This window comes from Chlorocebus sabaeus, chromosome 2 (genome assembly GCF_047675955.1).
Source record: "Chlorocebus sabaeus isolate Y175 chromosome 2, mChlSab1.0.hap1, whole genome shotgun sequence".
Taxonomy (NCBI): domain Eukaryota; kingdom Metazoa; phylum Chordata; class Mammalia; order Primates; family Cercopithecidae; genus Chlorocebus; species Chlorocebus sabaeus.
The window spans coordinates 18,001,292-18,029,269 of record NC_132905.1 but is presented as its reverse complement, the minus strand read 5'-3'; the positions used below and the strand labels follow the sequence as shown (position 1 = coordinate 18,029,269).

Genomic DNA, 27,978 nt, shown 5'->3' with positions numbered 1-27,978 from the left:
TTACAGGCATGAGCCACCATGCCTGGCCTCCATCCAACAAATCTTTATTAACTACTATGTGCTAGGTACCATGCTAGTCACTGAGAAAACAATAGAGAGCTAAGCCAGCTCACTGCTGGTCCTGGATCAGAGCTCATATTTTCATGTGAGAAACAATGCTAATCAAACAAACCCACAATTTAGTTAACAATTATAAAGCATGGTGAGTGCTGTGAAGGAAGAATATAGGAAGAGCACATGAAAGAGGACCTGAGCCAGTCTAGGAGTTCGGGGAGAGCTTCTTGGAAGAAGTGATAGGATTCCTGAGCCCGAACAATGAGTTTAGGGAGAGGGAACAGTGCATGCAAAGGTCCTGAGGTTGGAAGAAGCATAATACACTCAGGGACCTGGGACACTGAGAGAACACTCAGTCCTTTGTGGCTGGAGGAATGAGGGTAATAGCTACAATGAGTCAAGACGAGGCTGGAGGAGGAGGCAGGCGCTTACTGTGGAAAGCCTGGGAGGCTGTGGTAAGGAATGTGGGTCATTTTCCCTCCCTCCCTCCCTCCCTCCCTCCCTTCCTTCCTTCCTTCTTTTCTTTCTTCCTTTTCTTTCTTCCTTTCACAGAATCTTGCTCTGTCACCCAAATTGGAGTGCAGTGGCGCAATGTTGGCTCAGAGCAACCTCCGCCTCCTGGTTCAAGCAATTCTCCTGCCTCAGCCTCCTGAGGAGCTGGGATTACAGGCGTCTGCCATCACGCCTGGCTAATTTTTGTACTTTTTAGTAGAGATGGGGTTTCATGATGTTGGCCAGGCTCGTCTCGAACTCTTGGCCTCAAGTGATCTGCCTGCCTCAGCCTCCCAAAGTGCTGGGATTACAGGCATGAGCCACCACTCCTGGCCAGAATCCGGATAATTTTCTTAAATGCAACAGGAGGCCATTGATTGGTGGGCTTTAAGCAAAGAAGTGACCTAGTGACAAACCCATTCATTCAACAGCAAGTAGGAATTGAGCACCATCTGTCTGTCAGGACTATTCTATCTGTCCTCCCTGGGGATACTGCAATGGACAGGATGGATGCGGTTCCTGTCTTTGCTGGGCCTGTGTTCTAGTTGAAGGAGCTTATCATCTAAAATACAGGAGTCAATGTGGAAGAACAGCCAGAAAGCTCTCGCGTGTTTTAGGTGTGAGATAATAGTAGTAGTGGAGGCACAGAGAAGTAGGCAGATTTGAGAAATGAGTGGCTGGCTCTGGCTCAGCCTCAGATTGCCAAGCAAGAACAGGGATGTTTGTCTCTCAGGGTTGCTGTCTTGGGCCATGGGACCATATGTTCTGGGAACTCTGGTCCCCACCACTCCTCCACCCCATGAAGGGGAATCCCCAGGCATCATCCCTGAACGCATCAAGTTGCCCTCCTGGGCAGCAGCTGGCTTCAGTTGGGGAAGCCGCTGGCCACCCCAGCCCCCTACCCCACCCTTCTAGGTGGGATCTGTGCCCAGCGCTGCATCCATCCATCTGGCCTGACATACATCAGTGTCAATCCCTGGCTGCAAAGGCAATATTTATAAATCACGTTTCCAAACTGGCTACACATTTGTACAAAGAAACAGATGGGTTGGGGTAGCCGTTTGTCACCTAGGATATTTATACAGTGAGGAGGAGGGGGCTTGGCAAGTAGTGAGAAGGGGCTGAGGGACTGGAGGAGGAGGCCTTCCACGGCTGCTATGACCTCAGCGTGCTGCTGCCACCCAGTCCCCGGAGCTTACACCAGGTGGCACTCTGGATGGCAGGTCTGGTGCCCCCACCCTCCCCCCGCAGCTAAACAAAAGCAATTGAGGCAGAATCTCGGGCCCCTTGGATTGTAAAGCCTGGTGAACTTGGTAGAGTTGAGCCAAGGCTAGCTGTGTTTCCTGTGACCAGCTCGAGATACTACTGGAATAATGAGTAGGCAGGGCTGTACTTGTTGTTAAAATATTGAAATACTTCCAAAAAAGGTTTAAATAGCTGTTGACACTGAGCCCCCCAAGTCCCTCCCTGCTGCCTCAGCCTTTTCTCCAGGCAGCCTCCCAACTTTGACACAATCAAGCCACGAAGGAGTTAATGCCTGGCATGGCAGGGTTTTTAGGGTCCTGCTCCAGGTTATGGTCAGCGTCCTTTCTGATTGGCCATCTGAGCTGCACTGGTTGTTACATCTGTTTATTATTTTTCATTATTTATTTTTAATTATTGATTGACTGAGACAAGGTCTCACTCTGTCTCCCAGGCTGGAGTACAGTGGTGCGATCATGGCTCAATGGAGCCTCAAACTCCTAGGCTCAAGTGATTCTCCTGCCTCAGCCTCCTGAGTAGCTGGGACTACAGGTGTGCACCACCACACCCAGCTAATTATTATTATTTTTTTAAAGGATGGGTTTTCACTGTGTTGCCCAGGCTATTCTGAAACTCCTGGTCTCAAGGGATCCTCCTGCCTTGGCCTCCCAGAGTGCTGGGGTTATAAGCATGAGCCTTACCTGTTTTTAACAGGACTCCCAGGGGTACAGACGGGTCTGGCTTCAGAGACCACTAAGGCCTCTCACATTGGGTGTGAGTGTGTAAAGGCCTTGAGAAGGATCCTAGACCTATTCCAAGGCCAGAAGGAAACCACATGATCTGGCCCCCTTGCTGACCACATCTCCTCCCAGTCCTGTCTCTTACTCACTCTAATCACTCAGGTCTCCTCCATTCCTAATTCACCTCAGTCCTGCTCACCACAGGGCCTTGCTGTTTCTACCACTAGGGTGGTCGTTTTCTCTCATATCCTTTAGGTCCCTTCTCACTATGGATCCCCTTGGAGAGGCTTTCCCAGGCCACCCTATTTAAGAAGATAGCTTCTCCTCTTACCCTGCTTTCCTTTTTTTTTTCTTTTTTTTTGAGGTGGAGTGTTGCTCTTGTTGCCTAGGCTGGAGGGCAATGGTGCCATCTCACCTCACTGTAACCTCTGCTTCCTGGGTTCAAGCAATTCTCCTGCTTCAGCCTCTGGAGTAGCTGGGATTACAGGCGTGCACCACCACGCCCTGCTGATTTTTGTATTTTTAGTGAAGACGGAGTTCCACCACGTTGGCCAAGCTGGTCTCGAACTTCTGACCTCAAGTAATCCGCCCACTTCAGCCTCCCAAAGTGTTGAGATTACAGGTGTGAGCCAACATGCCCGGTCCCTGCTTTACTTTTCACTGTTTCATTGAACACATTTTATCAAACACCTGCTATGTGCCAAGCACTGCTCCAGGCACCCAGGGTTGAACAAAGACAAGTCCAGACCCTTGTGGAGACTGCATTATTCCTCCACCCCAGCCACTTGTCACCCCCAACACACTTTTTCATTTGTGTAATTTCTGTCTCACCTCACTAGAATATAATCTAGGTTTTGTTGTGTTTGCTATTGCGTTTCCAGGACCCAGAGCAGACCCTGACACAGAGGCTTTGTGTCTCAATAAACGCTCGATAAATAATTGCTGGACATAGGAATTGATATTTCTAGGTATTAACACTGTATCTTGGTGGCCCTTATTTTACTGGGGCCACCTAGCCACCCGAGGCAGTAGGCGTTATCTTCCCCATTTTAGACAATGAAACTGAGGCTTAGAGAGGAACAGGTGTCCCAGCAGTTTGGGAGGTGGGTGGATCACCTGAGGTCAGGAGTTCGAGACCAGTCTGGCCAACATGATGAAACCTTGTCTCTACTAAAAATACAAAAATTAGCCAGGAGTGGTGGTGCACTCCTGTAACCCCAGCTACTTGGGAGGCTGAGGCAGGAGAATCTCTTGGCCCTGGGAGATGGAGGTTGCAGTGAGCTGAGATTGCACCACTGCACTCCAGCCTGGGCAACGGAATGAGATGCTGTCTCAAACAAACAAACAAAACACACACACACACACACACACACACAAAACAACAACCACCACAAAAAACTAGATAGGAACAGAAGCTTGCCAGGGTGGTATAGCGCACCCTTTGCTAAGCCTGGTCCCTTATTTCCAGTTTGGTGACTACTCCCTTCCCCTCAGTCTATTCCTTAAAGGTTCAAACTTCAACATCATGAGGAACTTGTGAGAGCCAGAGGGGAGGAATCTCACAGTGGACTCAGACAGGGCAGGGCAGCTTGCTTTCCCGGTGGTGTGCTAAGGCAGGAAGCACACTGGACTGGCGATGGGGGTGGGTTGAATCCTACCCACACCACCGACTCCCTATATGACCCTGGGCAGGGCTCTTTCTCTCTTACAGTCTCAGTTTCATCACCTGTAAAATGGGGAGAGGAGTCAGAAAACTACCTCACAAGATGGCTGTGAGGATGCAGAAAGAAATGTGTCTGGCGTGGTGTCTCATGCCTGTAATCCTAGCTCTTTGGGAGGCCAAGGTAGGAGGACCGTTTGAGCCCAGGAGCTGGATACCAGCCTGGGCAACACAGCAAGACCTCATTTCTACAAAAAATAAAAAAAAATTAGCCAGGGGTGATGGTGTGCGCCTGTAGTGCCAGCTACTCGGGAGGCTGACGCAGGACTGCTTGAACCTAAGAATTCAAGGCTGCAGAGAGCTATGATTGCACCACTGCACTGCTGCCTGGGTGACAAAGTGAGACCTTGTTTCAAGAACAATTCCAAAAACCAAAAAGGGAATGTGAGTGGAACAAAGCAGTTTTTAAACTGCAGGGTGGACTGGACACCGTGGCTCACACGTGTAATCCCCGCACTTTGGGAGGCCGAGGCAGGCCGATAGCTTGAGCCTGGGAGGTCAAGACTAGTCTAGGCAATATGGCAAAAATCCCGTCTCTACAAAAAATATGAAAATTAGCTGGGCATGGTGGCACACATCTATAGTCCCAGCTACTTGGGAGGCTGAGGTAGGAGGATTGCTTGTGCCTGGAAGGTGGAGGTTGCAACGAGCCACTGCACTCCAGCCTGACTGACAGAGAGAGACTCTGTCTTAAAAAAAAAAAAAAAAAAAAAAAAAATCAAAAAAACCAGAAACCTGCAGGGTGGGGAGTGTGTGCACGTGGCTTACTTCAGTCTTCACTCAGAACGGGGGCTCTTTCCACCCTGGACTCTGGCACAACCATTCCTCATTTATTCCCTGTCTATATCTTCCCATCTGCCATTTCTTATCCTTGGGACGCCCTCCTCCACTCCACCAACCCACACCCTGCTTGCGTTTGGCCAGTGGGCTGGGTAACAGCTCCAGCTTGGCCCAGACTTTCCATATGATCTTAGATCCAACATAGGCCCTGTGGGCGCCTCCATCCCTCTGTCTATAATATGGGAACAGGGCAGATAGACTGTGCCCCTCCCTTCTTGCATCCTAGGGTTTGGAGGCTCACCTTGGATGTCAAGCAGAGAGAAATGAGGGTTGCTGGGAGCTTCAGGCACCAGGCGGAAATAGAAGCGGTGCCCGCCTTGGGGCTCGTCTCTGTCCACCACGCTGATGGTCTGGATGAGCTGAAGGGTGAGGAGGGGATAGGGGGCTAGTGGTGAGGCTGAGACCACTCTGGGTCCAGGCAGAGGGTGCTGCTGGCCAGTCCTGGGAGCAACCCCCAGTCCCCAGCCCCTCAGGGGTACCTGGCCTGGCTTGGCATCCTCGCATACAGCTGCCTCGTAGGGTGTGGCCAGTTCTGGGGGATTGTCGTTCACATCCAGGATTCGGATCCTTAGGGATGCCCGGGAGAGCTGGGCATGATTGTCTGTAATGAGAGCACAGGAGCGGGGGAGAGGCAGCAAGTTTGAGATCTAGATAGCCTCCTCTCTACTACAAGGACAACCGTAGGCAGTGGGGTCATGCTGAGAGATTTGTGGGTTAACCAAGCTGGTACAAGGACCAGAACTGGCAACATGTAGGCATAAATTGAGTAATCATCGCTGTAACCATCACCACCATTACCATCAGCCTTGGCACCAGTGGCATTATCACTACAACCCTCACCACCACAATCACCAGTAGCACCCACTGCCATCACCAACACCGTCACCACTGTTAGCATCAACACCACCATCACCATCTCCACCATGGCCACCTTTGCCACCTTTGCCATCACCACCGCTATTACTATTACCATTGTCATCATTAAGCCATTACCAATACCACTATTTGCATTATTATCAGTGCATCTACCAACATAACTACCAGTACCACCATCACCATCCTTATACTGTTACCATCACCATTGCCATCACCACCACCACCATCAGGTCATCACCATCACTACCATCACCATTAGAATGAACCACATCCTCTAGTACTACACCCATCATCTCTACCATAAATAATACTAAAGCCATCACCATTACCACCCTCACCACCACCACCAACCCCAGCACCATCACCAATATCACCTTCACCATCATCATCACCAATACCACCACCATCTCTTCCATAGTCACCAAAACCACCACCACCAACCCACCTATTACTATTACCCCATCATAATCACCAATATCACCATCACATCCCTGATCCCCAACAACGCTGCCGTCACCACTGCCGCCCCTCCCCTCACCACAGAGCACACAGCATGCACCTGGAGCATCTACATTCATTATTTTAAGTATCCTTGCAGAAATCCTGTGGTTGGGTATGATTTCTATCCCCATATTGCAAAGGAGAAACTAAAACATGGGACGCTTTCTAGACATGGGTCAGGGGCAACTAAACTCCAAGACTTCTGCTTTCTCAAGACCTGATCCTAAACGGGCCAGACAAGTCCAGGAAGGAAAATCTTGGCCAGCAAAACCATGAAGTCCCCACCCCTCCAAGTTGGGATGTCTTCAAGGTCATGGTCCCTGTCTTATTTATCTCTGGGCTACCAGCATTGTGGGATATGGTACAGGTAAATTCTAACATATTAATATTTGCTGAATGAATGAATGAATGAAGCCTGGAAAGACTGAGACAGCAGGAGGCTTGAATTCCAGGCATGGCTGTGTCCCTGACCCAGTATTTGGTCTTGGGTAAGACCCTGCCTTCTCTGACATCAGTTTCCACACCTGGAAAATAAACAGAGCATAGTGATTACGGGCAATGCTGGGTAGTTCTGATTCCAGCTCTGTGGCTACATGTCTGTGTAATCCGAGCCATGTCACGTGACCTCCCTGTGCCTCAATTTTCTCACCTGCAAAATGGGTCCAATATTGACCCACTTATGCCTAGCGTTCCATTATTGGAATGCTAAGCATGTGAGAGTTATTTATATCCTAGGTCATCGCCAAGGTCTGATTGCAAAAATTCAAAAAATTACAAACTCAGGCACAAATGGGTTAATAGGTAGGTGAAGAGACAGATTGAGTTAATATCTGCAGGGCATTTAAAACTGTGTGTACTACACATAGCAAGTGCTATATACGCATTTGTAAATAAACAGACATCCTCGCAGGGTCCTATTAGCAATGACATTAAATAATTCTAGGATGTGGAATACTTTATCCCAGCCTGTCCTGTCTGAGCAGTGCCCTGAGTGTTGGTGCTTTCTAAGCCCTCACCAGGCCAGACCTCTGAGTGCTCTCTGGTGCCCTATCCTCTGCTATCTTGGTTACATATTCATTACTGACATGTTCATTACTGACATGTTCCACCTGCCAGTGACCTCAGGAACATCTCCTGGAGGAGGAAACCACACCGCACTTCCAAGCAGTGACTTGGAAGATGGGGCTTTCTGGCTGGGCTGGCAGGGAGCTCTTTTAGGGGCAGCCTGAAAGCTTTCAGGCATCCAGGCTCCCCATGAGTTTCACGGGGAGTGGGACTGGTCGGCTGCCTCCTGCTGTGAACCCAGGATCCACTGTGTGCTGATGGCAGCTGCTCACGTGTTGATAAAGAGAGAAATAGAGATAAGAAGGCAGGTACAGCCACCTCCTGCGGGGGGCAGTCAGGAAAAGGAGGGGGCTGAGTTCTTAATTAACTCAGACCCTGGCTTCTCTCTGGAGTTCCCCTTAGCCAGGGGCACATTATCTTCTAAGCTCACCAGATCTGCCATTCCAGTAATTACAGGGGGCTTTTCCAGGGTGAGAGATGGGAGTCGTGACTGGGGATGCCGGGTGAACCGTTATTTTTAAGAGTGCGTTGCCGGCGAATTTCAACAGACAGACGGTGGGTGCTTTTGGGAAGAAGGGGGCGAGGCCCACAGCCAGGAACAGGCGCCTCTCTCCCAGCAGAGGCAGGGGAGAGTAGAGGGGGCGGCCAGGGCACTTTCCCCCTGCAGTGGAGGGTGGTGGGGGTATATGGGCTGGAGGGAGAGACAGGGTCCTATGGGCCATGTCGAAGGTAGAGCAGGATGGACTGCTGAGTGGGTGATCCCCTCCTGGACCCTCATTGCGGATGAGACCCCCATTATTAGCACCTTTGCTTTGGCTCGGCTTCTCTTACCTCTTCTTTTAAAATGTCATAGGTCACCTTGTGAGAAAGCCCTAATGCCCTTGGCATGAGTTAGAGTCTCAGACCTAAGAGGCGGGGCAGCTGAGTGACCTCTAAATTGCCAAAGTTGCCAGCTGCATTTTCTTTTCTAGGAATTCCTGAATTTAGGGCTGGCCTGGAATCCCAGAGCTCATGGACTGCCCCAGGTCAGCACCCATTGCCACTGCCATTGCCATTGTGGCAGTGGGTCTCCAGCACAGCTGTACATTACAATCACCTGGGAAGCCTTTAGAAAACACCGATGGCCAAGGCTTGGTCATTTATTTATTTATTTATTTTAACAGCTCCAGAGGATCAGCCTGTAGCAAGGTTTGCAAACCACTACCCTAGGGTGACTGGGAGGTGGGGGGATCCAGCCTGACTGGCTTCCTCCAAATCCCTCCTATCACAATTAGAATCATTTGTAAGAATGGAAAATAATCCTATTTTTTGCCACCTTAAATGTTTCTGGGATAAAACAAGGAATCTGTTGATTAATCTTCACCTCTGTGTAGGATTTTCCAATTCATAACACTCTCTTATTATGACCTCATGTGATCCTTGAAATAACCCTTGAAGAAGGCCTTGTTAAACCCACTTTCTGGATGAGGAAACAGAGGTCCATGGAGGGGCAGGATTTTCCCCACAGCCCTAGGGGAGTCAGCAGCAGACCTGGGGTTGGGTCCGAAGCCTCCCAACTCCAAGTTCAGTGCTTGGTCCTGATACAATATCAGGGTCCCTCCTGCTGCCTGGGCATTTGTCCATTCAGTGGCAGCTACAGCTTACACCCAGGCCCAAGTGGATCTCACCCAATGGCCAGTGGCAGGTGTCCCCTCCAAGGACTGGGTCCCCCACAGCCCTCCCCTCCTGGCTTTTCAGTTCAGCTGACTGACATGCAAATTAGTTTAATTATTTCTTCTTCTAAAATAAATTATATTTTGCAGTAGCTGCAATATGTTGTGTCAGGCAAAATTACATTCAATATTTTTAAACTAATTGATGCAGCCTTGAGGAAGGCTGATTGACAGCCCGGGGCTGAGCAGGCCTGCAGCCTTAACCGATTCCTAAATTAAAATTAAACGTGCTTTGGCCCGGTGCTTCCTCCTTGAGCTGCCTCACCATTAATCCGGGGAGGTGGCAGGTGAAGCCCCGGGGGTCTGAGGGACCTGCGGAGGCTGGGCAGCTCAGGGTGCCTCGGGGAGAGACCAAACTCGGAGCAGGAGAACTGCTGTGCAGTGGGGCAGGTCTCTCACCTTCGCTGGGCCTCAGAGTTTCTTCTGTATAATGGATAGGGGATTGGACTGGACAATCTGGAACTGAAACCTGTGGTTTTTGCTGACAGTTGTGGATCAAGCATCTCCTTTGTACCAAGGACACAGCATGAACAAGACAGCACGGTCTCGGTCTAGTGGCAGGGACAGACATTACTCCAGACTGTGATAAGGGCTGAGGGAAGAAGCTCAGGAGCTGCGAGAGCTTGGAGCAGGGATCTTGCCTGGTGGGAAGCAGGATGTTTTTCCCAGAAAAACATGATATTTCTGTTGAGTCCTGGAGAGTCCTGACTGGGAAGTAATTACATGAGGGGCAAGGGAAAGGAAAGATTGTCTCAGGCAGTGGGATCAGCACATGCAAAGACCCTGGGGTGGGAGGGGAGGATGTGGATCTCTTCCAAGCAGGATCCCAGACCCTACTAGAATTCCTCATTTGACATCTGGACCAACCTGAGTGGGCGTGGGAATGGGGCTGGGGGCCAATGGGAAAGGCAAAGGAGACGGGGCCTGGCCTGGTGCCCCTGTTAGGGCACTCCTATGAATGTGCTCCTCCCTGGAAGAATGGCAACAAACACATATTAAGCACGTGCCAAGACCAGGGTCTGGACTGCCCCATTTCGTCCTGTCAACCACAGTGGGAGGCAGGGACTGGGACTGTTGCTGTTTTACTGATGAGGAAACGGGCTCAGAGGGGTGAGATGACTTGCCCAAGGTCTCATAGGAGCTGGTACTTGAAACTGGGTCTGGTTTTAAAGGGGAGTTTTTAACCACCACATGGTGTTGCCTTTTTTGTCTTTAGCTGTCAGAATGCATCTTGCCTTCAAGGCCCTGAACAAATTTCCCTGCTTCCTCCAGGAAGCTCTCCTTGATTGCTCTAGGTTCTGGGCGATCCAAGGATAAGCCCAAGTCCACCATGCCCACAGGGCCCCCCATGAGCATCCTGCTGTGGCCTCTTCAGCCTCATCGCTACTCCACCCTCCCTCTTTCACTCTGCTCCGAGTTTGCTCCTTTACCTCCTTCAGGTCTTGGCCCCCAGATTTCTTCTCGGAGAGGCCTCCGCTAAAGACCTTATTTCCATGCACCCTTTGCCATCCTACCAAACACCACTTCCCTGCCTTATTCCTCTTTGTAGCATTTACCCAGCACCCTCTGTTTTTATTGAACTTTCTCATCCTCTCTCTTCTCCCCTAGAATGTAAGCAGAATTTGTGTATATTTTCTTTACTGCTGTATCCCCAGTAACTGTGTGTATGCTACATAGTAGGTGCTTAATAAAAGTGTGTCAGAGGAATGGATTCCACTGTCTGTGGCATCTCTGACCATGGCCACACTCCAGGAGGGATGCTGGGGAGGTGCAGGGGAGAAACTGAGACCTTCTTGGATGAACTGACTCTGTCGTATCAGGGGTTGCGTCCCCTCCATTTCAGAAGCAGTCTAGTGCTGGGACCCTCTTCCTGCCTCTCCCTTTCTCTGTCTCTTGACCAAGGTTTTCTCATCAATAAAACAAATGGAGTTGGATTCTGTGGCTCTCCTTGGCTGTCACAGAGAAAGACAGAAGCCTAGACAGAAACAGAGAAGTGAAGCTGCAAGAGTGGGAGTGGGAGTGGGAAGGAGAGTGGAGGGTGGGGTGGGAGGGGGAGAGAGAAGAGAGATCAGCTCAAAGAAAGCGCCTTCCCTCTCGCTTGCAGTGTTGGGGACTGAGCAGAGCTTGGACCCTCTTCTCCACTGTCCCTCCAGCCCCTCCCTCCTCCCCGAGGGACTTAAATTGCATCCAAACACCAGGCTCTGATTAGAGCTGGCCAGCTGGGCAGGAAGATTTATCATCCCAATTACAAACCCGCCAAGACAAGCAGGCAGGACAGTGAGGCATGCGGGGCGAGAAGATGGGAGTGCTCCAGGGACGTGGGTGTCAGGGCAGCTAGCAGCGAACTCCTTGCACTCCCTGCCCTGTCCCCACGCCCCCATAATGGGAGCAGGAGGCTCAGGTGCCCTTCTCTGTCCCTTGGAGGGACTTCGATGATCTATTTGTTTTCCACATTGAGACTGGAAGCTTTGACCTTATTGGGGGGAAGTTTGTTCCTCCAAGGAAAGGGTGGGGGAGGACTTCTGGATGAAGCAGGGACCCTGAAATCATAACATCCCTGAAACTCAAAGGGGAGATGGGGGAACTTTCCTTCCCCAGGAGCTGAGCTGGTCCCTAATGTTCTAGGCTGTCCTACTCCATGGATATCACAAAATCTTTGTTCCTGTTGAGGTCTGTTAGGTATTCAAGGTGGTACAGGATCCCAGGAGTCATCCAGTCCAAGAGGAGCCCAGGCCTGATTTGCATACCTCTAGTGACAGGGAGCTCACTGTCTCTTGAAGCAGCCCCTTCCATGTAGAGCTATGACATGTCTCTTTCCCCAGGCAGCCTCCCTGGAGCTCCCAACCACCTGCCCTGGTCCTGCTCTGAACCCTCCAGCCCAAAGCTGAGCCTGACAGCCTCCCATATGTTCCCCCAACTCCACGTTTGCCCCCTCCAAGCCATCCTTCCCACAAACCCGAGGGAACACTGGGGACCAAACATCTGATCATGCCACTCTTCTGCTCAAAGACCTGCGCTGGCTCCCTGTCACCTCCAGGAGATGTCTGGTTCCTCATGAGACACCAAGGCCCTTTCTGTACAGGCCCAGTGAGCTTCTTCACTCACACCTTGCATCACCTGCTCCGGACACCCTCCAGCCCCAGAGACTGGCCACACCCGCCTCTCTGTTTTCAAAATGGGCCTCGGACATCCAAGCTCCCAGGCCTTTGCACACAGGGGGCTTTCTGCTGGGAGCACCTGAATCCCCTTTCTGCCCATGGAAAAACTTCCTTGGCCTTTGAATCCCAACTCAGATGTCCTCTCGGCCAGGTTCTAATGCTCATGCCTGTAATCCCAGTGCTTTGGGAGGGCAAGGTGGGAGGACTTCTGGAGCCCAGGAGTTGGACACAAGCCTGGGCAACATAGTGAAAGCCCCCTCTCTACCAAAACCAAACAAAAACCACACACACACACACACACACACACACACACACACACACACACAAAAGAACAAAAAATAGATGTCTCCTCCTCTGAGAAGGGTTTTCTGGCCCTCGCTGGGCGGGCCAGTCTCTCCCTGCTCCTCAGGAATCGCCGTGACCCCATGACTTTCACTCTGTATTGTCACTGACTGTCAGTGGGTCTCTCCCCACCCACCTGTGAACTCTCGGGTCAGTGGCCAAGCCTTGTTCATCACCGGGTCCCAGAGCCCAGTCCAGGCTGGGGTGGGTGATAAGAGGCCCCAGAAAACACTGGCTGCGGGTACATGGCTTGTGGGTGTGTGGAGGGGTCCCTGCAGGAGAAACTGAGTACTCTCTGCTGCTCAGACCCCACTGCGACCTTCACTCCCCATCCCTGCCCCTTCCTCCAGCCTCCTTAGGCCTCCTCTATGTCCTTCTGAGAGGCACAGACTGGGAGTCAGAAAGCCTCATGGGAGGACTCCCTTTCTTGGCCTCCGTCTCCTCAGGTACAAAACAGGATGGGTACAGGGCTGGAGCCCATGATCTCTGACATTCCCTCTCCTCTCGGATTCTCTCTCTGACTTAAAAGAGCACCTACTGTGTGTCAGGCACACAGTAGGAACCTGTGCTAAGCACTTGAGGCACATTATTTCTAATCCTTGGGGGATTTATGTTTTACAGAAAGCACTCAGCACAATGCCTGGCATATTGTAAGCTTTAAGTAAATAGAAGCTGCTATTACTAACTATTTTTTGAGATAGAGTCTCGGTCTGTCTCCTAGGCTGGAGTGCAGTGGTGTAATCTCGGCCCACTGCAATCTCCACCTCCCAGGTTCAAGCAATTATCCTGCCTCAGGCTCCCACGTAGTTGGAATTACAGGTGCCCACCACCACACCCGGCTAATTTTTGTACTTTTAGTAGAGATGGGGTTTCACCATGTTGGCCAGGCTGGTCTTGAACTCCTGACCTCAGGTGATCCACCCGCCTTGGCCTCCCAAAGTGCTAGGATTACAGGTGTGAATCACTGTGCCCAGCTGGAAGCTGCTATTATTAATAGTTACCATTGTCACAGTCATCCAATAAAGTAAGTATGATTATCACCATTTTATAGATGAGAAAACCAAGGTAACAAGATGGGGAGTGGCATGTCCAGGCCCACGCAACTGGGAGCCATGCGACTAGAAGCATTTCTTCTCCATCATGCATTCCTGTTTTTCCAACTGGGCACGCAAGCCCGTTCATTCATCCCTTCAGTAAACACACATACCTACTGTGTGCCTGGCCTGTGTGAGTGCTGCAGGTGCAGACTGGGCCCTGCCCTCATGGAAGGTACAGTTTCCTGAGGAAGAGCGGTCTTCACTGAATACTCACACAGATGCATCTAAAAATCATAACACGTGCTCTGTGGCATGAAGGGAAAAGCAGGGTTCTGTGAGACGTGACTTGGCCAGGGGTGACCCAGATGGGGAAGCTTCTGGCGAGTCTGGTTAACCCTTTGCTGTCCTGGACATCTAGCTATTACTCCTCCAGATCAGCTTAGGGCTGGATGACTCCTGAGAGGGTGACTGGGTACCCCCCTTGGCACTGCCCCCTCCCAGTGTTGGCTTTCCAAGTCTCCCCTAGATCCCCCCAACCAGTCTCTTTGAAGACTGTCCCTTTACAACTGCCCTTTCCACCGAAGGATTCAGACACAAATTGTACTTTAAATTCAATATCGGTCATTAATATTTCATGATTACAAAACGTTAAAGATAATGTCAGTGGAAGGAGCGTCTGCATGGGCAGAATGGATGACTCAGAAGTTCGGGGAGAGGGGAGCCGGCATACTAAGTGGCTCGGGAGTCTTTGAGGTAATCCAGTATGACAGGCGGCGGCTCCCGGCTGAGTGCAACATTCTCCGAGGTGCTCACCAAGCGCCGCCGCTGTGTATAAATATTTCCCCTCTGATTCTTGTCACCTCATGTTTGTTATGACTGGGAGCAGGTGGGGCCGCCGTGACCCTCTGAGTTTCTCTTCTGTTTTTGAGGAAACCAAATGGACGCTTTGGCAGGAGGGCACGGGGCTGGGTGGGCAGACCCGATGGCCATGAACCTGGGGCTCTGGACCTGGGAGGCGGGAGGTCTTGGGTTGAGCCTGCCCCTGCCTGGACTTGCTCGTGATCTTGGGGCCATCCCTGTTCTTCCCTGAGCCTCTGTTTCCTCATCTGTAAAATGGGGGTAATAAGTTTGTTCTCATCTCATGGAGATGGTGAAAAGGAAGAGTTATTTGTGATAGCTTTTTTTTTTTTTTTTTTTTTGAGACAGAGTCTTGCTGTATTGCCCAGGTTGGAGCACAGGGGCATGATCTCAGCTCACTGCAACCTCTGCCTTTGGGTTCAAGTGATTCTAGTGCCTCAGCCTCCCCAGTAGCTGGGATTATAGGCACGCGCCACCACACCCAGTTAATTTTTGTATTTTTAGTAGACATGGGGTTTCGCCATGCTGGCCAGGCTGGTCTCGAACTCTTGAACTCAAGTGATTCGACCCCCTTGGCCTCCCAAAGTACCGGATTACAGGCGTTAGCCACTGTGCCTGACCTGTGAGAGCTCTTGATTTTGTGCCAGCACCAGGGAAACAGGACTGGAGGGGCAGCTGAGGAGAGCCGAGCTCTGGAGTCAGGCAGGCTGGGGTTGGGAATCTGGACAAATGACTTCGCCTTGCTGAGTCAGTTTCCTCATCCCCACAGTGAAGATGGCAGTAGAATGGACACCCCTTAGGGGTGAAGATTTCATGAGCTCATCACAACAAAGGGCCTGGAACAGAGTCAAGACTGACAGATACCAACTGAGCACTTACTAAGCACCAACCACTAGGCTAAGTTCTTCCCATGAGCTATGCTGTTTGATCCTCCCACCAGCTCTCTGAAGCAAAACAATTCCTTTCCCCATTAATTAATATCCTGGGTGAGGAGTGGGCAGGGCTGGGGATCGCAGCTCAGAGAAGGGGAGTCTCAAGCCCAGTGACTAGTCTTCTCTTTTCAGAGATACATCTCCTTCCCCACGGTCAGTTACTGGGGTTGATGGATGGGATGGGGGTGGGGCTCAGAGAGCGGAGAGTGCCCAGAAAAGGGAGGCCATGCAGCAATGCCGTGGGAACCAAGCACTCCTGGTCCAAATCCCAGCTTTGCCAGTGCACATCTTCGGCAAGCAAGTTTCCTAACTCTCCAAGCCTCAATTTTCCCATCAGGAAAATGGGTGCTAATCATGCTACAGATCATAATTCAATAAAGTATGTGCTAGAAAGCATCTAGGCCAGGTTATATATATATATATATAGTAAAAATTGTAAAATGTTTGTGGAGGAGTACCCCTCCCCTGATTCTCTCTCCTGTGAAATGGCAGCCTTACAGGCTTTGTATGCTATTCTAGCTGCTTTCTGAAAGAGACCCACTGGGTAGAAACACAATGCTTAACCCAAGAGGAGACTATTGCTGGTGGTGGGACATTGGGCTGGTGATAGGCTGGTGGCGGGGGGTGAGGGGGTGTGTATCTGTGGGTAGGGAGAGGAGGCATCCCTGCCCAGCATCCAGGCCAGTCCTCCCTGGCTCCGTCTGCAGCCCAGAGCCTCAGTTGCTACCCAGGGAGCAGGTTTGAGGAGGCAAGGAGGGGGAGCTCTCTTCCCCCAGGTCCAGCCGCCACTTCCTCTCCAGCCACCTTTGTTATCTCCCTTTCATGCCGTGGAGGAGTGGATTCAAAGGCTCCAGAGCAGCAGGCACTGAGGTCTGAGCCAGCTTTGTATTTCCTTTTAAACTGCAGTTGAAAGAGACGAAGGGAACTTCAGCCTAGGGACTTCCTTGGCCCCAGAATGGGCCAGTGGGGCCTGGGAAATAGGGGGATGGCAGCTAGGGGAGGAGAAAGAGGGCTGGCAGGAGGAGCTTGGGGCAGGAGAGGCCTGGGGCAGAGGGACCTGGGGTCCTGATGGGCAGAGGCAAGTTTGAATGTTGCCTACCCACCTACAGCTCAGAGACTCAACCATATTCCTGTTGTCATGATTGCTTACTGGTGGCTCTGTTGATGCCTGAGACCTTGAGGGCTGACTGGGTAGAGAAGCTGGGAGATCAGGTGGAGGCCACGGCAGTGGCAGTGTTGCTCTGGGCATGGAGGAAGCCTGAAGGCACTTCCCCTGGCCCCTCTCCCGGTGCTCTCAGCTCCTCACCTCCACAGCCTTACTTACCTGGATGCCATGTCTCAGGGTTCTTTTTCTTTCTCTCCCAACTCACGTTTCTCCCTAGCTGCACCAAACAGACAGACACACACGCACACACACACACACGTACATGTACTCTTCCAGAAACTCAGGGCAAGCACCCTGAAGTCATCCTTGACACGTCTCCATCTCTCCCCAGGACATCAGCCCATGAGCAGGTCCCACTGGCTCTATCTTCAGCCCGTATCCCAAAGCCAGCCACTTCTCCCCTCCTTCTCACCTCTTCTGTAGCTACTGCCCTGGGCCAGGCCATGGTGTTATCTCCTAAGCACTATTGCTTTCGGCTTCTAGCTAAGTCCCCGTTTTCCCCTCAGGCTCCAGGCTCTTCTCAATGCAGCTGCCAGAGGTACCCTGACCGAGAACATCCCTCCTCTCTCCAAACGCCTCCAATGACTCCAAATTCATTTGAGTAAAGTCCAAAGACCCTCCAGTGACTCTGGCTGACCATGCTGCCCCTCATCAACCACACTGGCCTCTTTGCTGTTCCTCCAACATGCTTGGCAAATTACACCGCAGGGCCTTTGCACTGGCTGTTCCCCCTGCTTGGAATGTTCTTCCTCCAGATGTCAGCATGACTTTCCCACCTTTTGAGGTCTTTGCTGAAATGTCTTTTCCTCATCTCTTAGATGTTCCCCTAAGAGAAGCAATGCCCCTCCTCCTCCCAGTTCCATTTCCCAGCCTCCTTCTCTCCTTGTTTCTTCTTAGCACTTAGCAACACTTGACATAGTATGTCCGTGCTTTCTGTCTGTTTGTTGATAGTCTCGTTCTCCCTATGAGGACAGGACCTTTTCTGTCTTGTTCAAGGCTGGATCCCCAGCCCCTAAAACAGGGCTTGGCATGTAGCAGGTGCTCAATAAATGATGAGAGAAGAAAGCCTAGCTTGAGACTAGCCCTATCCACTTGACTTGGAACCCCGCTGGATCTTTGCTGTCACCCATCAGCTTTTGCCCTCACCTTCACCCCTGTGAGATCTTTGTCGTTTCTTTGCCCCGCCCCCAACCTTTGGCCCCTCCCCCGTGGGCTTTGACTGACAGTGCCGCCTCGGCTCTGCCCCCAGCCCTTGGCCCCTCCCCTCAGCTTTTGCTCCTCGGCCCCATATTTGCCCTTGGAGGGGGCGCGACGCCCAGCTCACCCGCCTCCATGGCCAGCACCGTGATGTTGTGCCAGCCGGCTGTCTCGCGGTCCAGCCCCTTGCCAGTCACGATGGCGCCTGTGTCCGCATCGATATCGAAGATCTGGTCCAAATCTGATTCGCGGTCAATGGCGTACCTGCGAGGGGCAGGGCGGGGCTGATTGAAGGTGCCCCAGTGCCAAATGGAGCCCATGCCCTTGTCCCCACACCCAACTCCAAGAGAGGGAGCGCCTGCCTGGGACACACACAAGGTGCAGAGAAGCCCCTTGAGACCGAGGAGGAGCGGGAAGCAACTGGGTTTGCATCTTAGTTGCACGGTGAACTGCTGTGACCATGGGCAGCCCTCAACCTTTCTGAGCCTCAGTTTCTTCATTTGGAATGGAGCTAATTGTACCCACAGTTGTGAGGGCTGGAAGCTGGCAAAGTGCCTGGTACAGACTCACTGATTCTTTCTTTCTTTCTTTTCCCTCCCTTCCTTCCTTCCTTTCTTTTCTTTCTTTCTTTCTTTCTTTCTTTCTTTCTTTCTTTCTTTCTTTCTTTCTTTCTTTCTTTCTTTCTTTCTTTCTTTCTCTCTTTCTTTCTCTCTCTCTCTCTCTCCTCTCTCTCTCTCTCTCTTTCTTTCCTCTCTTTTCTTATTTTATTTTAGACGGAGTCTTGCTCTGTCACCCAGGCTGGAGTGCAGTGGTTAGACCTCACTGCAAGCTCCGACTCCCGGGTTCACGCCATTCTCCTGCCTCAGCCTCCCGAGAAGCTGGGACTATAGGCCCCCGCCACCTCGCCCAGCTAATTTTTTGTATTTTTAGTAGAGACGGGGTTTCACTGTATTAGCCAGGATGGTCTCGATCTCCTAACCTCGTGATCTGCCCGCCTCGGCCTCCCAAGGCGCTGGGATTACAGGCCTGAGCCACTGCGCCCGGCCCTTTTTCTTTCTTTCTTTAGCCAGGGTCTCACTCTGTTACCCAAGCTGGAGCGCCATCCCGGCTCACTGCGGCCTCGATCTCCTGGGCTCAAGCCATCCTCCTGACTCACTGAGCCTCCCGAGTAGCTGGGACTGCAGATGCATGCCACTACGCATGGCTAATTTTTTTCTTTTTTTTTTGTTCAGAGACAGGGTTTCGCTATGTTGCCCACGCTGGTCTCGAACTCCTGAGGTCAAGTGATCCGCTCGCCTCGGTCTCCCAAAGTGTTGGGTTACAGGCGTGAACCACTGCACCCGGCCAATTCTTATCTTTCCCTAAGAGGTGCCCCTAGAATTGAGCTTGAAGGCAGAGACCGAGAGTGGGGGTGGCATTCTGGGCAGGGGAAACAGAAGGTGCAAAGGCGCTGCGGCTGAGCGTTATCCCAGAAATGGCAAACACTGCAAAATGGCTCGAACCGGGAAGCCGGAAGAGTTCGGCACCAGAACACACCGGTACAGCACGCAGTTGGCATGTACTGAGGAGCCAACGGGGAATTTTGAGCAGGGGAGAGGGGGTCAGTTGTGGCATCAGGAGGCTTCTCGGGAGGCCGCGGCGTGGACACGCGCTGGGCGAGTGCCGTGGGAGGGGGCCTGGGGACACGGCCGCCGGCTCCTCTCGCCTGCTCAGCACGCGCGAGCTAATCTGCAGCTTTTCAGTTGCCGCGTGAAAAAGCCCTTTGTTCCGCCTTCTTCCCGGGCCTTTGTGTGGCGGCTCCAGGCCTTAAAGGCCCGTGTCCAACACATGTCTCGGGCAGCAGCGGCCCGAAGAGGCCCCGCCAGCTCCGGCCGCCGCTTCCCCATGCTGATAACGCTGATGGGGGCGCCGCGAGGCTGCGCGCGGACAAAGGCCTCGAACGCCAAGCGAGAGCTCATTGTGCGCCAGGACAAAGCAGCCTGGTAAGGAGGGGCCCCTGCGCAGCCACACGGCCCCTCCCACAGGCAGGAGGAAAGGGGCTTTTTTGTAGTCTCCCAGAGTGGGGAGGGGAGGACCCCAGAAGCATTGCCTGCTGGGGGCCCAGAGCCCTGAGATGACCCCTCAGTGAGGCCTTGGCTGCACTGCCAAACCTCTCTGGGCCTCAACTACCCCATCTCTGAAATGGGGCTGTTGACACCCAGTGGAACTTTGTGGCTCTGAAAGCAGTCAGAGCTGGGTTTGAATCCTCTGCCACTGATTCTATCTGTATGACCTTGGGCAAGTCACTCTTTGGCTTCTGTTTACTCACCTGAAAAAGGGGATGACTCCTACTCACCTCACATTGTGGTGTTAGAGGAGGGGTGGGGCATACAGGACAGCCCTTATGCTTTTCATGTTTACTGTCCTGGAGGTGAATGCCTATGGCAAACTGTAAAGGGCTGTACCTATGGGTGTAGTGGGCATTATAAGCCAATCCCCCGAATCCCCAATTTAATGCTCGATCCTGTTCCTAAGCTGCTAAACCCATATTCTTCTTGCCCCTTGTCACCTTGAGTCCCGTTGGCCTGGGTGAAAGTACGTGGGGAGGTTCAGACCCATGATTATAATTCCTCCCTAGCATGCACTTAACAGTTTGGAGCCTGCTTCTCCCCCGACTATCCCTCCATTCATTCGTTTATGCCCTAAACACTAATTGAGTGCCTTCTCTGTGCTGGTCTGTGCTAGACTCTGGGGATAAAGTGGCAAGTGAGATAGAAGAGGTTTCTGCCAGGCATCTTATGAGGCTGATGTGGTCTCCATTTTACAGATGAAGACACTGAGGTCCAGAGAGGAAACTTGCCAAGCTTAGAGCTGCCAAGTATGGTTGTGCAGGTTGTGTCATGCACAAAGATACCAGGCCGAAGTGGGGAAGCGGGGGTGAATTCCAGCGAGCCTTCTGCTTGCCCAGCCATGTGTCCTAGACCAGGAAGTATCAAAGGGGGGCCTGTTTCTTATTTATACAAAAGTGACATGAGCTAGTGATGCCGATGCCCTGCTCAAGGGTACACAGCAACTCTGTCACAGAACTGAAAGTTGAAACCAGATCGAGGATTCCCTCCCAGAGTTCTTTTTAGCCTGACTGACAGTCCATCCAAAGTTGAACCAGCCAAAGCCTCGATGCATGAAGCTTCAGGTCCCCTTTGCCCCAGCCTGGCCCTGTCAGATATCTGAGTCCAAAGGAGGTTGAAGGAGGCTCTTGAGCATCAGCTCAGCTGGAAGGAACCTTGGAGACACAGGTGGGAGGATAGAGGCCGGGAGAGGACCAGAGACATGACACAGCCTCGGCTCCTGATCCCTCGTCAGGGCTGGGCAAGAGGCCGGGTTGATGGGAGAAAGCCAACTGCCTTCTTGTTGTTTCTCCTCCCTTCTTGGCTCACAGCTCTCTCCTCTCTCCTCCCTCGATGCTGCTGCTGCTTCTCCTCCTCCTCTTCCTCCTTCTCCTTTTCCCTATTTTTCTCTTTTGTTCTTTCCTCGAGGGGAAGGGAGGGGCTGGAATCTAAGTGGAGGCAGCTGTTCCCAAGGCCATAGGGCGGGGGCAGCGGGCACCCGCCATTAACCAGCTAAAGACTTGGGGCTGGGGGTCAGTGCGGCTGGCTGGGCCCAGGTGTTTTTGTTCCAGCTCAGGGAGCCAGAGAGTGAGTGGGAGGGAGGGAAGCAGTGAGGGGTGGGAGGAAGCAGTGTGTGGCAGGGACTGTGGCCTGGCAAATGTAGGGGTGGAGGGAGGGGTGGGGGCGAAGCTTGTGCAGCTCACGTGTAGTGCTCGCATGGGTTGTGTGTTTGGTCTGTGTTGTGGCTGGACAGTGTGTGTCAATATGTGAGTAGTGTTCCTGTGTGTGTGAGATTGTGCATTATATTTGAGCAGTAGCTCAAGAGGCAGCAGCTCAGCCCTGGATCTGGATCCAGGTCTGCGTTGCCCCCAGGCAAGTCACTTCCATCTTTAATTCCTAGCAAAATAGAGATGCTAATCCTACTTTGTAAGTTGTCGGGAGAATGAAACGCATGTAAGGTGCCTAGCTGAGTTCCAGGAAAATTACTCCATGAATGGGAACGATTGTCACTCTAATTATTATTCAGAGATGTCTGGTGGGGAGTACACAGGAGTCCCCCCAACCCAGTGTGTGGCTTGCATACCTGGGGGCGGGGAGGTACCATGTAGGGACACAGTAGTCTGAGAAGGACAGGAGGCAGCTGTGGGTCTAGAAGGTTCTGCTTAAATTTTGCAGTCCTACTTCTCATTTGGTGACAACAACCTGAAGGGCAGCAAGGGGAACTAGAACAGGTGAGGCTGGAGGAACAGGGAGAGAATATGAGTTCGTGGCAGCTCGTGTGCTTGTACACCCACATGTGCAAGGGAGGCCTGGGAATGGTGCCTAGGGGTGCAGATCTGATGCCCATCTGCCTAGGTTTGAAACCTAGCTGTGTGACCTTGGGCAAGTCACCTAATCTCTCTGTTCTTCAGTTTCCTCCTCTTAAAAATGGAGATAGTAGGCCGGGCATGGTGGCTCACACCTGTAATCCCAGCACTTCGGGAGGCTGAGGCGGGAGGATCACGAGGTCAGGAGTTTGAGGCCAGCCTGGCCAACATAGTGAAACCCTGTCTCTATTAAAAATACAAAAAATCAGCTGGGTGTGGTGGCACACGCCTGTAATCCCAGCTACTCATGAGACTGAGGCAGGAGAACCGCGTGAACCCGGGAGGCGGAGATTGCAGTGAGCCAAGATCGCGCCACTGCACTCCGGCACGGGTGATAGTGCGAGACTCCGTTTCAAAAAAAAGGGGGTAGGAATACCTACCTCACAGGCTGGTTGTGAGGTCTGGACAAGTGACTACCAATAAATCACTTAAGATGGTTCTTGGTGTACAGATTAGCTCTTTCTTTTATTTGTTGAGCAAGACTTTGTGTCATGAGCTCTTTCAATCCTTTCAGATACTGTCATCACTCTCATTTTACAGAGGAGGAAACTGAGGCTCAGAGAAGCAGCCAGGTATCTTGCCCTGGGTCACACAGGGCTAGTGAGTGGCAGAGCCAAGCTCCCATGTCTGTTCAGAGCCAGGCGTCTAAGGGCATCCTCTTAAAGAGCCAGCCAGGTACACCTGCTGGCATTTCCATGTGTTAGCAACGGCACAAAATGCTGCTGTTGTCAAGGTTAGGGTGGAGAAAATGGGGAGGGTGCTGCTTCCTGGCTGGGGGTGCACACGTGGTTTTCCTCTACATAAACATGTGCATATATCATGCATGCAGGCATAATAAATAGAGAAGGCTGCAGGCTTATGCACATACAGGCTTTCTGGTGTGCCTGTGTGTGGGCGCATGAACATACATGCAGCCGACCGAATGATGCAGCTGCCACCCAAGCTGCCTGTGTGTGTGTGTGTGTGTGTGTGTGTGTGTGTGTGTGTGTGTCGGGGTATAGTGGGGGAGCCTCTTCCAAAACAAAGCAACCTGCCTCCTGCTCCACTGTCCCAACCAAGGGATTCCTTTCTGCTCACTCCACCCTATCTGTGACTGGTTTCCCCTACTCCCTTTAGGCATATACTGAGAAGCCCACACACGATGCCTGGAAAATTATATGTGGTTAATACTGGTTGCAGAATGAAAGGGAAAAAACGGGTGTGCAGACTACCAAGAAAAATGGTAATGACCATTTCCTGAGGAACTGCAATATCTAAGCACTTAATCTTTCTTCCAGCCCTGAGAGCACCAGGCACAGAACTTGGTATGTGGTAGACATTTGATACCTATGAATGAGGCACATACTATTATGATGCCTATTTTAGAGATGGGGAAACCAAGGCTCAGAGGAGGTGCATTGACTTGCCCAAGACTCCACGACTGAGCTGGGATTTGAACCCAGGTCTCCTCTGATTCCAAAGCCCTTGCACTTTCTGCTGCACCACACTGCAGAGTGCTGGGTGCAGAAACGGTGTTCGCTTCCTCCGCTGTAGTGTGGACTAGCTGTTTTTGATGTTCAAAGGAAACTCACGATGGGGCTAGGTGGGAACATGGCTGGGCTGATAAATGGTCGTTCTGTCTGCAAACCTGCCTAATTGAGAGGTGGGCCCATCTGAGCACTTTTCTCCCTCCTTCTAAAGCCTTCTAAGGCTTCCCACTGCCTACAGGATAAAGTCCCACTTCTTCATGTGGCATTCAAGGTCCTTCGCAGCCTATCTCCAAGTGCCCTCTTGGCCCTATCATGAGCTTGTCCAGCTGGTCTCCCTGCTCCCAAACTTAACCTCCTGGCTCCATGATTCTGTCCCTGCCACCTCCCCTCCCCATCACTCCAACCTGGGGCACACTCTCCCCATTCCAAGCCTTGTCCCCTTCGTCCCCCTGCAGGGGCCTCTTGGGGCAAACCTCTGTCACTCCCCTTCCTGGTGCATAAACTACTCACCCCTCCTTGGAGCTCCTGAAGCCCCTGCCTCAGCCCAAGCCCACGTGTACCTGGACCTGTCACTGGATTCGTTCACACAGGCCCAGCCTTCCCATTGGCCCATGTCTGAGGCCATCATCTCTGTGGCCAGTGCACAGCAGAGAGCACTGCACAAGTTTAGGAACCGCAGTAACCACAAGGAGAGTAAGAAGCAGGAGTGAAATGGCAAAAGGCTGGATTCAGGAAGTGGTCAGACATGGGTCAAACCCTGGTGCTTCCCCTTTTGAGCTGGGTGGCCTTGGGAAGTCATTTTCCCTCTCTGATTCTCAGTTTCTTCATTTGTCAAATGAGTACAGTACCCTCCAAAGGGAAATGAAGTAACATGAGGCACCTTCTACTATCTCCAGTGCAAAGGCTCAGAAAAATCTCTCTGTACCATCTGCTTTCCTGTAATTTCCAGGCACTCATTGTGTCCTGCAAACCATGCTAGGCAGAGTCTCCCAGGATGCCACTTCATGTCTTCATTTCCAGGGACGCACCAAGCTTGTTCCTGCCTCAGGGCCATTCTACTTGCTGTTCCCTGTACCTGGAATGATTTCTCTCACATTTTTGCATGGATGACTCCCCATCATTCTGATCTCAGCTCATGTGTCACATCCCTCACCACTCAATTCAAAGTGGCCCTCTGTGGTCCCAATCCCTCCTTATTCCTATCACTCGTCTATTTTCTTCATAGTGCTTTCAGCAATTATTTCATTTAACCATTTGCTGTCTGTCTTCCTGCAGGAGAAGGCAAACTCCATGTGGGCAGGGATCCTGTTTTATCATCTCTGCTTCCTCACTGCACAGAACAGTGCCGGGCATAACTCAATGCTGAGTTGCTGCCTGAGCCTGTGACCCTGAGAACGCAGGCGCTGCCAGAATGGAACCCTTAGAGCAAGCTGGGCTCTGGCAGCACACATGGCCTGCAAGGACCCCTTCTCTGTCTCCCATAGCCCCTCACTGGCCTCCCATTTCCATTTTTGTACCCCACAGTCTGGAAGCTCCACCCCAGTTCTGTCCTTGGCTGAGTCATCTTGGTGTCCCCAGGCCTGGCTCAGGGCCTGGCACGGAGGAGGAGCTGGGTAAATGTTTGTGGTGTTAAATTGGACCAGTCTCAAGCTCCTCACTGCCTCCACATCTGAGGAGCCCCAGGGAAGGGGCCGGCAAAGAGAGATGAAAGAAGGTGAGAAGCAGGTTTCAAAGTTGGCCCTTTCAGTGCAGATAAAAGCAGGAGGGAAGGGAGCCAAAGCAGGGAGGAGGGAGAGGACTGAGAGGGGGTGTGGAGAGTGGAATTGGAGAGGAGGGGAGCTGGCAGACGGGAGGACTGACCTGGGGCCAAGGACTCGCCTCCCGCTCCGTGTTCTTACCTCTCTGGGAAAGCCTGCAGAATCCTCCTCCCCTCCCTGGGCCTCAGCTCCCTGACAAACAGGGGTGACAATGCCCTTCCTGGAGAGGTCTGGGCCCAGGCCAGAGGCCAAGGGGGATGTTCAGAGACTGTGCCACCAGCCCAGGTGGAAGGGAGTAGAGGAGTTCAGAGACAGTGGCAGGATGGCATTGGCAGTGAGTGTAGTGAAAGCAGCGTGGGCGTTCTTGGCTTTAGGACAGAGTCTGAGCTCCTCGGCCTGCCTCTGAGGCCCTGTTAGACTTCACTTTTGTGCCTCATCTCCCCCAGCCCCCTATAGCGATCAAGGTCTGCTCTTCTCTAGGCACACCTACCACTCATCTGCCTGTATACTTCTGCACAAGCTGTTCCTCTGTCTGGAATGTGCCTCTCCTCATATTTACACTGTACCCAGATACCTAGCTCAGGTCAATTCCTGCCTCCTTCAGAAGTCTTCCCAGACCCCTGGGGCTATCTCCCAGTCTGAGAGTCCATGAACAGTTAAGCAGGATAGCATCTGTGTGTCTCACCTAGGGCTGCCATGTAATGTTGCACAGGCTGTGCACTGCACAATCCTGATAGCACCATTCAGACAGACAATGATGGGGACGTTGCCCTCTGGAGTTACACAATGCAGAGGTCCTCAAATAAACTTTCCCTCCCCCTCTCCTCAATGCCCACACAGGGCTAGGCTCATAGTCAGCTCAGGGGTCACTCACTGACTAGGTACAGGGGTTTTGGGAATGAGTCAGGGAGCCCCAATGCCTCCTTCCCATCCCTCTCACACTGGCCATCCCCCCAGCCCCTAACCTCCTCCTCTGGATCAGTTTCTTCTACAGCCTTTCCTCCCTCCTCTTCTATTTGAACATCTTCCAACCTAGGCTACTGTCAGAGACTCCCATCACCTGCAGCTCCAAGACCCTTCCAGGGACCCCAGCTGCCCCATCCCTGCTCCGCCTCTGTCTTGCCTGTGTCTGTGTCTATTTCTTCCCTTTTCTGGCTTCCTCTCCAAGGTGCCCTTCTCCATTTACACATTGCCGGGTCAGTCCCTCTTGTCCTCTTTTTATGGGCTTTTCTTTCTCTCCAGTCTCTTCTTCTCATTGTTGGTCTCTCTACATCTCTGTGAGTCTGTTTTTCTGCCTCTTTTCTCAATCATTATTTTTATTTTTTAGTTTATTTTAATTAATTAATTAATTTATTTATTTATTTTGAGACAGAGTTTTGCTCTTGTCGCCCAGGCTGGAGTGCAATGGCGCAATCTTGACTCACTGCAACCTCTGCCTCCGGGTTCAAGCGATTCTCCTGCCTCAGCCTCCAGAGTAGCTGGGACTACAGGAGTGCGCTACCACACCCTGCTAATTTTGTATTTTTAGTAGAGATGGGGTTTCACCGTGTTGGTCAGGCTGGTCTCAAACTCCTGACCTCATGTGATCCGCCCGCCTCAGCCTCCCAAAGTGCTGAGATTACAGGCATGAGCCACCACGCCTGGCCTCTATTTTTACATATCATTAATTCACCACATATTCAGCACGTGTTCACTGAGTACTAAGGCCTGGGCTAGGCCCTGCGGGTACAGCAGTGAACAAATAGATGTAAATCCCTACCCTCAGACAGCTTACCTTTCAGTAGGAGAGACAAACAAGGTAATCAGAAAAGCAGCGTGTTAGATGATGATGAAAGGTAATAAGGAAGCAGCAGAGGAAGACAGGGGATAGGAAGTACCAGGGCTAGGGGTTGGGGTGGAGTTGAAATTTTAGGAAGAGTGGTCAGAGAAGGTCTCACTGAGAAGATGACTTTTGAGCAAAGACCTGGAGGAAGTGAGAGAGCAAACTATGGGGGCTATTAGGGCAAGAACATTCTAGGCCGAGGGATCCACTGTAGCACAAGCCCAGAGTGCAGGTGAGCTTGGTGTGTTTGCAGGGCTGTGAGGGGGCCAGTGTGGCTGCAGCAGAGTGGACTGGAAAGGAGTGGGAGGTGTGGTCTGAGAGGTTCAGGGAGGCCAGAGCTGTCATTGTCAGGGTTTGGGCTTTTATTCTGAGCCTTGTAGGTATCTTTGGAGGGCTTGGGCAGAGCAGGGCCATGCTCTGGTTCGCCTTTGAGCAGGATCAGGCTGGTTCCTGCAACAATTCTAGGTTAAAGAGGGGTGAGGACAGAATCAGGGACACCAGTGAGGAGGCAACTGCAATACTCCAGGCGAGAGAAATGGTGGCCTG

General features: G+C 51.9%; 1 protein-coding gene across 1 annotated transcript in view; it reads right to left on the bottom strand.

The window, feature by feature from the left end:
* The window catches only part of CDH22 (cadherin 22), a 134,700-nt gene that overhangs the window by 7,639 nt on the left and 99,083 nt on the right, over positions 1 to 27,978 (bottom strand). The window contains exons 8-10 of the mRNA XM_008015408.3: positions 18,059 to 18,195; positions 5,568 to 5,689; positions 5,330 to 5,447 (exon numbers count right to left, since the gene is read on the bottom strand). Coding sequence (XP_008013599.2) covers positions 5,330 to 5,447; positions 5,568 to 5,689; positions 18,059 to 18,195 — 377 coding nt within the window. The remainder of the gene's footprint in view (positions 1 to 5,329; positions 5,448 to 5,567; positions 5,690 to 18,058; positions 18,196 to 27,978) is intronic.